Here is a 10,542-nt window from a genome sequence, read left to right as displayed (position 1 = left end):
GCTTTAGGGTTTAGGGTTTAGGGTTTAGGGTTTAGGGGGTGGGGGTTGGGGTTTGCGGGGGCTGGTTAGGGTTTGGGGGTTTTCGGGTTTAGGGTTGGGGTTTAGGGTTTAGGATTTAGGGGTTGGGGTTTGGGGGGGCTGGTTAGGGTTTGGGGGTTTTCGGGTTTAGGGTTTGGGGTTTAGGGTTTAGTGGTTGGGGTTTGGGGTTTGGGGTTTGGGGGGGCTGGTTAGGGTTTGGGGGTTTTAGGGTTTAGGGGTGGGGCTTTCGGGTTTGGGGCGTCTTTGGCAGGGCTGAGGGTTTGCGGCGTGTTTGGAAGGGTTTAGGGTTTCGGGCCCACTTGAAAGGGTTTGGGGGCACTCGTTAGGGTTTAGGGTTTGGCGGGCATTTGTAAGGGTTTGGGGGATATTTAAAGGGTTTGGGGGGTATTTGTTAGGGTTTGGGTGGAGATTTGGAAGGGCTTGGGGGATATTTGTTAGGGTTTGGGTGGAGCTTCGCAAGGGTTTGTGCGGGTACTTCAGGGGTTTAGGGTTTAGGGTTTAGGGTTTAGGGTTTAGGGTTTAGGGTTTGGGTTGTGCAGAGGAGAACAACCAGAACAAGGAGTCGGGTTTGGTGACTTCATGCAACGACGGAGTGGAGTTGATGTCTTTGAAGTTTTTGTCTTTCACGCCAAAAGACGGCGAAGGCTGTTCGTTCCAAGACATATTAGTGTGCAGAGCCTACGCGAACTACCGCAGCGGCGAACCACTGGACTGGTCCAGTGGTCCACTGGTCCACTGCAGCGGCGCGGCCGTGGAGGGCCCCGACCAGTTCCACGACAGCCTCACTGAAAAGAGCGACCTTTACCGCTACCTTCTCATTTATGTCCAGGGCTGGACTGTCACTCTCATCACTGTCGTTTGCTTTTTTCTCTACACCAAATTCAGCTCCAACTTCGACTCCCTCTTTTTCCAGCCCAAGTCCAAACACGCAAACATTCTCTTCAGGATCGGAGCCCCGCAAACCCCTTTCGCGGGCTAACTACAGGGCCCCAGGGGCCCCAGGGGGCCCCAGAGAGGGGCCCCAGGGAGGGGCCCCAGGGGGCCCCTGAGAGGGGCCCCAGGGGGATGTACGGGGCCCCAGAGAGGGGCCCAGGGGGCCCCAGAGAGGGGACCCAGGGGGCCCCAGGGAGGGGCCCCAGGGGGATCTACGGGGCCCCAGAGAGGGCTTCAGGGGCCCCAGAGAGGGGCCCCAGGGGGATCTATGGGGCCCCAGGGAGGGGCCCCAGGGGGATCTACGGGGCCCCAGAGAGGGCTTCAGGGGCCCCAGAGAGGGGCCCCAGGGGGATCTATGGGGCCCCAGAGAGGGTCCCAGGGGGCCCCAGAGAGGGGCCCCAGGGGGCCCCAGGGAGGGGCCCCAGGGGGATCTACGGGGCCCCAGAGAGGGCCCCAGGGAGGGGCCCCAGGGGGATCTACGGGGCCCAGAGAGGGTCCCAGGGGGCCCCAGAGAGGGGGCCCAGGGGGCCCCAGAGAGGGGCCCCAGGGGGCCCCAGAGAGGGGCCACAAGGGGCCCCAGGGGGATCTACGGGGCCCCAGAGAGGGTCCCAGGGGGCCCCAGGTAGGGGCCCCAGGGGGCCCCAGGGGCCTCAGAGGTCCTTAGGGGGCCCCCAGGGGCCTCTTAAGAACCCCTGGGGTCTCAGGGGTTCCCAGAGGGGCCCCCAGGGGCCCACAGTAGCTCCAGGGGACTCCAAGGCCCTCGGGGACTCTAGGACCCCTGTTGGGGCAAAAGCTAGAGCCAGTGATGCCCTGCAGCAGCAGCAGCAGCAGCAGCAGCAGCAGCAGCAGCAGCTTCTGCTGCTGCTGCAGAAGCGGGCGGGGGCTGCGGGATGGGGGTTGAGGGGCTGGGGCTGCGGTGTACGTACACCGCAGCCGCCGCAGGGTGTGGGGCGGCAAGCAGCTGCAAATGCAATTGCTGCAGCTGCCAGAATAAACCCAAAACAGCTGAGAGAAGTGATCTGCTTGCAGCTGCTGCTGCAGCAGCTGCTGCAGCAGCAGCTGCTGCAGCAGCAGCTGCTGCAGTTACTGCTGCCAGCGGCGCTGGCTTCTTCCTTTGGGCTTTTCTCTCTTAGTTGCTGCTTGTTTGCTTCCTTCATATTTAGTCTTCTGCTGCTGCTGTGCTGCTGCTGTGCTGCTGCTGTGCTGCTGCTGTGCTGCTGCTTTGCTGCTGCTAGCTCTTAGCCTTGCGGCTGCTGCGCTGCCGTATAGCAGAGCAGCAGCAAACGGGATAGGAGCAGCAGCAGACAGGAGGAGAGCAGCAGCAAACAAGAGAACAGCAGCAACAAGGAGGATGGGAGCAGCGGCAAGTGGGGGACGGCAGCAAATAGGGGAGTAGCAGCAGCAAACAGGAGAAGTGCAGCAGCAAACAGGGAAAAAGCAGCAGCAAACAGGGAAAGTGCAGCAGCAAAAAGGGAAAGAGCAGCAGCAAAAAGGGAAAGAGCAGCAGCAGACAGGACCACTGGGGTGTACAGACAGCTACGCCCGCTGGCAAACTTTGCTCGGGAACTCGTGCAGCAGCAGCAGCAGCAGCAGCAGCAGCAGCAGCAGCAGCAGCAGCAGCAGCAGCAGATCAAAATAAGATAATTATATTCTAAATGTTTAAAATTAAATGAATTTTTATATTTTATTTGTGAAATTACTTCCTTAATGCATGTCAGGGCCACTTCTGTTCACCGAGGCCCCGAGGGGGCCCCTGAGGAGCCCTTGGGGCCCTTAGGGGGCCCCCCAGGGGCCCCCTCTAGGGGGCCCCCAGGGGCCCCCAATAGAGGATTCTGCTGTACTGACTTTCGTGAAATATATTATGAATATTTATTTATTTATATTTCATTTATATATAAGTTGTAAAAGGGATCTCTTGGCGCCAAAGTATGCTGCAGGCGTTGGCACTTTCTGGTTGATGGTAACTTCCAACAGCGCAACGAGCTGCAGCAGCAGCAGCAGCAGCAGCAGCAGCAGCAGCAGCAGCAGCGGGAGCCTTTGCTGCTGCAGCCACAGCCGCTGCAAGCTGTGCGGATTGCCAGCGGGAGTGCTCGTGTTGCTTCTCGATTTGCTGCCAGCAGCAGACATCAATGCTCTCTGCTGCTGCTGCTGCGCTGCTGCTGCTGCTCTCCTGGACCCTGTAGCACTGAGGCGGCTGCAGCGCGACTTCGGGATTTCAAGACTCCCGCTGCTGGCGCCAGCAGCAGCAGCAGCAGCAGCAGCAGCAGCAGCAGCAGCAGCAGCAGCAGCAGCAACACCAGCATCATCAGCACCAGTAGGAGCAGCATCTGCCCCAGCAACAACCGCAGCAAAGGCATCGCCAGACGCAGCAACAGCAGCAGCAGCAGCAGCTGCTGCTGCTGCTGCTGCTGCTGCCGATTTTACACGGCCAAAGCTGACTGAAGGGCATGCTGCTGCAAGAAGCCCCTCATCTGAGGGGCCCCCCGAGGGCCCCCTGCAGCAACACAGACTCCGGGTTGATGGCCCACCGAACAGCAGCAGCAGCAGCAGCAGCAGCAACAGCAGCAGCAGCAGCAGCAGCAACAGCAGCAGCAGCAGCAAGGCTTCTGGGAGCTCATCTTGTCGCTGCTGCTGCCAACTGGAAGCAGCTAGGGCAGGGAATGCAGCAGCTGAGGTGTACAGACAGCTCTGCAAGAACCGCGCAGCAAATGTGCAGCTCCTGGAGGCCCTCCAGTACGACTACCACAGCAGCAGCAGCAGCAGCAGCAGCAGCAGCAGCAGCAGCAGCTGTTGTGCTGCAGCAGCAGCTGCGAGGCCCACGGCGATTGTCCCAGGAGCAGTGGCGGACCCCACAGCTGCTGCAACAGCAGGGGAAACTCGCGCCTGCAGAGTCGTGCTGAGCAGTAGCGCAGCAGCAGCAGCAGCAGCAACAGCAGCAACAGCAGCAGCAGCAGCAGCAGCAGCAAGTGCAGCAGCGGCCAAGCCTTATGGAGCCTGCATCTTGTTAGAGTCCGACCAGCTTGTTGCTCCTTGCATGGCCCCCTTTGTATTTTCGCGGCGCTGCAGTTCCTCTGCAGCAGCAACAGCAGCAGCAGCAACAGCAGCAGCAGCAACAGCAGCGGCTGCTGCTGCTGCTGCTGAGGGGCAGGTAGCGGAGCTGCTGGAGTGGCACATCTTTGGCTGCCTCTTTTTTCCTGCTGCTGACGAAGGGCCTGCTGCGCTTCTTGTGGCAGTAGATGCTGCAAGAGGCCCCACAGCAGCAATGCACACGCTGCAGCAGCAGCAGCAGCAGCAGCAGCAGCAGCAGCAGCAGCAGCAAGAATTACTGCTGCAGCTCTTCCACCTGTCGAGTCTCCGTGCTCAGCGACTCGCCGCGGAAGTTCCCTTAGGTGACCTCACCCGCGTCACTTGCTGCTGCTACTTGGCTAGGGTTGTCCCACAGCAGCAGCAGCAGCAGCAGCAGCAGCAGCAGCAGCAGCAGCAGCAGCACCAGCACCAGCAGCAGGAGCAAGAGCACAAGCTCACTCAAGAGACAGTTGTTGCTGCGTGGGATGCAGTTGCCAGGCGTTTTATTATCGTGCAGCTGAGACCTTCCTACATGCAGGAGCTGCAGCAGCAGCAGCAGCAGCAGCAGCAGCAACAGCAGCAGCACCAGGGCCTGCAGCAGCAGCAGCAAATCGTCCCTGTAGAAGCCTTAAATGCGTCTGCGGCTTCAGCGTCTGTAGGGCGAGGCATGGAAGAATCCACCTTGGAAATCTCAGCAGCAGCAGCAGAGGCTGCAGCAGCAGCAGCAGCAGCAGCAGAAGCAGCAGCTGCTGCTGCAGGCCTCCCCGTCAGCAGCAGGTGGTCATATATTCCTTACCTGTCTTCTCACTTCAGCGGGTCACCTCTCCCAGTTTGCATGCAGTGGGTGCAGCCCCGCTGCACTGCAGCAGCAGCTAAGCAGCAGCAGCAGCAGCAGCAGCAGCAGCAGCAGCAGCAGCAGCAGCTGCAGTGCATCTTCGCGCAGCGGCTGCCGCCGCTGCTCGTGGGGTTTTCTGACGGGTCCATCTCGCTGCTGACTTTGCCAGAATTGGAGGAATTAAAGCTTCTGGGCCCCACAAGGTGAGCAGCAGCAGCTGCAGCAGCAGCAGCAGCAGCAGCAGCAGCAGCTGCAGCAGCAGCAGCAGCTGCTGCTGCTGCTAATGCTGCGCCACATAATTGCGTGCTGCCGCAGCACATCTAATTGCTGCTGCTGCTTGTAAGCCTAGAACGATTCAGGCAGTTCACCTGTTCGTTTCTTGAGCATCTCCCTAAAATTCTAGGACTGAGGGTTTAGGGTTTAGGGTTTAGGGTTTAGGGCCTAGGGTTTAGGGTTTGGCCTGAGGGTTTGAGGGCTCAGAGCTAGGGTTTGTGCTGCAGTGGAGGCCCCCCTCGCCTGTCGGAGTTCGTAGGCGGCCGAGGTCTCTGCAGCTGGGATGATTTGCTGCTGCTGCTGCAGGTTGAGTGCCACTGCAGCAGCAGCAGCAGCAGCAGCAGCAGCAGAAGCAGCAGCAGCAGCAACAGCAGCTACGGCGACGATGGGAATCTTAGAGTTTATCTTCTGAGCTACTGCAGCACCTCTGAAGTGGTAGCAGAAGCAGCAAAAGGGAGCGCTGCTGCGCGAGCTGCTGCTGAAGATGCTGCTGCACCTGCAGCAGCTGCAGCAGCCGCTGCTGCTGCTGAAGATGCTGCTGCACCTGCAGCAGCTGCAGCAGCCGCTGCTGCTGCTGCAGGCGCACGTCAGGGGGATGCCGTTGAGGATGCCGCTGCAGCTGCAACTGCATCAACTGCAGCAGCAGCAGCAGCAGCAGCAGCAGCAGCAGCAACTGCAGCAGACAGTACATCGACGGCAGCCAGGAGCTCCAGCGAAGAGGCCGCGTATGAACTGCAGCAGGTACGCAGAGCAGCAGCAGCAGCAGCAACAGCAGCAGCAGCACAAACCTGAGAAACCCTGATGGCAAGAGCCAGCGCAAAAACCGCTAGAAGCAGCGGCAGCATCATCAGCTGCAGCAGCTGCTGCTGTCGCTGCAGCTGCTGCAGCAGCTGCTGCAGCAGCTGCTGCTGCTGCGCTGGCATTATCCCAGGAGGAACTTTTTGTGCTTTTGATGCAGCTCAATTTCAACGGAGAAACAGCAACTGTGACAATGCGGCGCCCCTCCTGCATTTGCTTCCTTGACATACGCCGCGGGGTGCAGCAGCAGCAGCAGCAGCAGCAGCAGCAACAGCAGCAGCAGCAGCAGCAGCAGCAGCGGGTAAGCGATTCACGTGGCGCAAGTGGACCCTTTGAGAGACTCCGAGCCGCAGCACGAAGAGCTGGAGCGGTACTTCCTGAGCCAGCCAGAGACGGGACGGGTGTTGGAGCAGCAGCAGCAGCAGCAGCAGCAGCAGCAGCAGCAACAGAAGCAACGGCAGCAGCAACAGACGCGAGGGGGGTCAGATGGCTGCTGCAGTGGGGTGTACCTCCACCTCAGCGCGCTCTCCTTGCACTCGCCTCTTTGTCTCTTTCCCTAAGGAAGCAGCCAGACCAGCAGCAGAAGCAGCAACCCGCAGCATCTGCAGCAGCAGCAGCAGCAGCAGCAGCAGCAGCAGCAGCAGCAGTAACGCTGAAGCCCCGGCTGGCCTGCTGCGCCTCACAGCCAATTGGCTGTGTCGTTGCTGATGAGCAGTGCTGCGCCTTCGCCCTTGAAGGCTCTCCAGCCCTTTATATTAAACCCATAGAAGAGGGGCCCCCAGCAGGGGGCCCCCCTGAAGGGGGCCCCCCAGCAGGGGGCCCCCCTGAAGGGGGCCCCCCTACAGGGGGCCCCCCTACAAGGGGCCCCCCTACAGGGGTCCCTCCTACGGGGGCCCCCCCTACACAGGCCCCTCCTTCGGGGGCCCCCCCTAGAGGGGCCCCTCCTTCTAGGGGGCCCCCTGAAGGGGGGCCCCCTGGAGGGACTCCTCCTTTTGGGGGGCCCCCTGCAGGGGGCCCCCCTAGAGGGGCCCCTCCTTTTAGGGGGCCCCCTAGAGGGGCCCCCCCTCCGGGGGGCCCCCCCAGAGGGGCCCCTCCTACGGGGGGCCCCAGAGGAGAGGGGCCCTTGGGGCCCAGGTTGGACTGGCGGGGGGGGCTGAGGTGTATAGACACCCGAGCAGTGAACCCCCCAGGGCTGCTGGGGGCCCCCTCGCTGCTGTCTCGTTCGTGGCTTGTGGGGAGAGCAGCAGCAGCAGAAGTGCAGCAAATGGCGCTGCAGCAGCTGCATGTTGTGGGGCCCTTTCTTGTTGCTGCTAGGAGGCACGAGCGGCTGCAGCTGCTGCTGCTCCCGCTGCAGTGCCAGCAGCACCTGCTGCCACCCACACCCCGCCCGCTGCAGCAGCAGCACGAGCAATCAGGCGCGCTTGCTGCTGCTGCTGCTCCTGCTGCTGCTGCTGCTGCTGCTGCGACACAGTGGGGCAGCTATGACTGCAGCCAGTGAGGGATTGTTAGGCTCCAGCTACGAGTCTTTCCAGGGACAGCAACTAAGAGCAGCAGCTGCTGCTGCTGCTCCTACAGTATTCTTATTGCTGCAGCATAAGCCTTATATGCTGCTGCTGCTGCTCCTGCAGTATTCTTATTACAGCAGCCTGGGGCTTTGCTGCTGCTGCTGCTGCTGCTGCTGCGGCAGCGGCTTCCCACTGTTTAGGTATATATGCACCTCAAAAGGAGGGAGAGGGGTGCAGCAGCAATAGCAGCCACACTAAAGAAGCAAATAGAAGGCTCATTTAGCAGCAGCTGCTGCGAGGAGCTGCAGCAGCTGCTGTTGCAGCTGCTGCAGCTGCTGCTGCAGCTGCTGCAGCAGCTGCTGCAGCTGCTGCTGCAGCTGCTGCAGCAGCAACTGCGCTGGAGCGCAGCCCAGGCGGTGTAAGTACAGCCTGTTTGTGTGGACTTCACCTGTGACGCATTGGGCGTCAGTTACTTGCAACAGCAGCAAACAACAGTTGCAAAGGCAGCAGCAGCAGCAGCAGCAACAGCAGCAGCAGCAGCAGCAGCAACAGCACGAGTTGCTGCTGCAGTTGATGTTGAAGGCATTCACACTTGCCGCTGTGCCCGTTTAAATCTGAGGGCTGTCGCTGCTGCTGCTGCTGTTGCTGCCGTTGCCTGTGGGATGTGCAGCGCGAGCAGCAGCAGCGGAAGCAGCAGCCAGCAAGAGCAGCAGCAGCAGCAGCCAGCAAGAGCAGCAGCAGCAGCAGCAGCTCAGCATTGTATCAGGAGGAATAAAATTGATTTTAATTGTTGAATAACAGTGCAAAACACTTCAGCAGCAGTGGATCTTCTCTAGGGGCCCCCCAGGGGCCCCCAGCCCGCCCCGGAAGGCTACAGACGAAACCTCTGAAGACTTCTTTCTGGGAAAACTGTTTGCTGGAAATTCCCAAAAAGGTTTTAATTTAATAAAATTCAGAAGTTGTTCAACTACTTCGAAAGAAGGGGCTGTTGGAGGAGGCCAGGCTGGGACCTTCCGCTGCTGCGGTTCTGCTGCTGCTGCTGCTGCTGCTGCTGCTGCTGCTGCTGCTGCTGCTCCTACACGCAGAAGCTTGGTCATTCTGAAATCCTCCAGGATTCCCCATCAAAATCTGCTGCAGGGGAGCCAGGATCCTCAGGATCGTCTCAAAGAGATGCAGCAGCAGCAGCAGCAGCAGCAGCAGCAGCAGTGGGAGCTGCAGCAGTAGTCAAAGCCGTGGTCTTCACGCAGGCGTAGCTCCACAGCGCAGCGGGAATAGCTGCCGCTGCTGCTGCTGCTGCTGCTGCTGCTGCTGCTGCTGCTGCTGCTGCTGCTGTTGCCTCCTTTTGTGCAGACCGCCGCAGCTGCGGCGCTGCTGTGGTGAGAGCGCAACAAGCCATGCAGCAGCAACCGCTGCAGTTGCAGCAGCAGCAGCAGCAGCAGTTGTTTCTACTGCTGCTGCAGCAGATTAGCAGTTTCAGGCTTCGGGTTTACCGCAGCTTTTCTCAGGCTGTTGTCTGATGACTCTGGAGTGTCCCACTGACCCTGCTGCAGAAGCTGCGCAGCAGCAGCAGCAGCAGCAGCAGCAGCAGCAGCAGCACTCAGCAGCAGCAGCAGCAGCGCCGGCACAAATGGCCGCACCCTCAGTGCCAGGTGCGACCGCACCGGAAGCTTCGGGAGGATCAGAAGCGGCAAAGTCAGCAGCAGCAGCAACAGCAGCAACAGCAGCAGCAGCAACAGCAGCAGCAGCAACAGCAGCAGCAGCAACGGCAGCAGCTGCAGCAGCAGCTGCGGAGAATGAGGATCCTGTGGTGTCAGAAGATCTGCTGCTGCTGGACTTCCCGGAATTTTCGTTTGCCCCTTCTCTCAAGAAGAGAAGACAAATGCCGGCGCGCGTCCCAGCAGCAGCAGCAGCAGCAGCAGCAGCAACAAAAGCAGCAGCAGAAGGAGTAACATCCGCTGCTGCAGCAGCAGCAGCAGCAGCAGCAACAGCAGCAGTGGAAGATGCAGATGCATCTTCGCAGGCAAAGCAAGGTGCTGAGCGCCCGGGAAGTCCGGAATTGGCAGCAGCAGAAGCAGCAGCAGGAGCAACAGGCGCAGCAGCAGCAGCAGCAGCAGCAGCAGCAACTGCAGCAGCAGCAGCACAAGCCTCGTTTCTGCGGCAGCAGCAGCTGCAGCTAAAAGTGTGGGGCCTCGACACGGCGGAGCCGCTGCTGCTTTTGGGGGACTTTTCATTTAAAGGCGAAAGGCTAACAGAGCGCATGACCACCACTGCCTTGTTCAGAATCAACAAGCAGCAGCAGCAGCAGCAGCAGCAGCAGCAGCAGCAGCAGCAGCAGCAGCAGCAGCAGCAACAGCAGCAGCAGCAGCAGCTGGCAAGCGATGAGGAAGCAAGTGTAGATGCACACGCAGAACTGGAGGGCATTGCTACGGAAATTATATCTTTCAAGATAGATATTTCTGCTGCTGCTGCTGCTGCTGCTGCTGCTGCAACAACAGCAACAGGGACAGAAGCAAGGCCCGATGCTGCTGCTGCTTCTTGTGACAACAGCTGCAGCACTGTTGCGCAGACCCACCAGCTTTAGACCCAGCAGCAGCACTAGCAGCAGCAACACTAGCAGCTGCAGCAGCAGCGACAACGGCAGCAGCGGTTGTATTATTCATGAACCGCTAGAGTCTGCTGCTGCTGCTGCTGCTGCTGTTGCTGCTGCTGCTGCTGCTCGTTCACCTTGGAATGTCAGTTCCGTTTTAGGTTGCTGGGAGACCTGCCTAGCGTGAGCTGCAGCAGCTGAAGCAGCAGCTGCAGCTCGGGCGAGCAGCAGCAGCAGCAACCGCAGCAGCAGCAGCAGCAGCAGCTGCTGCTGCTGCTGTGTTGTGCTGCAGCAAGCCTTCTGGCGTGCTGCGCTGCGTCGCAAAGAAGGCGCGCAGAACGTGAGGTGTCTGTACACCCGAGCAGCATTTGGCAATTTCAGTTTTTGTTTATTTCTAAAAAAGGAAATGCCGAATTTATTGACAAATTAAGAGGATTATTTGAACTTCAGAAGAGGCCAGGGGCAGATTCTTTCAGCTTTCTCCACTTGCTGCTGCTGCTGCTGCT

General features: G+C 59.9%; 3 protein-coding genes across 3 annotated transcripts; all 3 read left to right on the top strand.

Moving 5' to 3' along the window:
* Positions 1-1,104: 1,104 nt before the first annotated feature.
* Positions 1,105-2,616, top strand: ENH_00083860 (hypothetical protein; the record flags this gene model as incomplete). The annotated part of the gene is made up of 2 exons (XM_013583478.1): positions 1,105-1,890; positions 2,245-2,616. The coding sequence occupies 2 exons, from the start codon at positions 1,105-1,107 to the stop codon at positions 2,614-2,616; spliced, it is 1,158 nt and encodes a 385-aa protein (XP_013438932.1).
* A 313-nt stretch (positions 2,617-2,929) lies between these two features.
* ENH_00083850 (hypothetical protein, conserved) lies at positions 2,930-8,673 on the top strand (the record flags this gene model as incomplete). The annotated part of the gene is made up of 4 exons (XM_013583477.1): positions 2,930-5,076; positions 5,374-5,887; positions 6,078-7,438; positions 8,535-8,673. 4 exons carry the CDS (start codon positions 2,930-2,932, stop codon positions 8,671-8,673), a joined length of 4,161 nt encoding a protein of 1,386 aa, XP_013438931.1.
* A 292-nt stretch (positions 8,674-8,965) lies between these two features.
* ENH_00083840 (hypothetical protein, conserved) lies at positions 8,966-10,030 on the top strand (the record flags this gene model as incomplete). Its single annotated transcript, XM_013583476.1, has 1 exon — positions 8,966-10,030. One exon carries the CDS (start codon positions 8,966-8,968, stop codon positions 10,028-10,030), a length of 1,065 nt encoding a protein of 354 aa, XP_013438930.1.
* Positions 10,031-10,542: the final 512 nt, after the last annotated feature.

This window comes from Eimeria necatrix, genomic scaffold (genome assembly GCF_000499385.1).
Source record: "Eimeria necatrix Houghton genomic scaffold, Enh_scaff948, whole genome shotgun sequence".
Lineage (NCBI taxonomy): Eukaryota > Apicomplexa > Conoidasida > Eucoccidiorida > Eimeriidae > Eimeria > Eimeria necatrix.
Note: the sequence above shows the minus strand (reverse complement) of the source record. Positions and strands in the feature narration are given on the sequence as shown.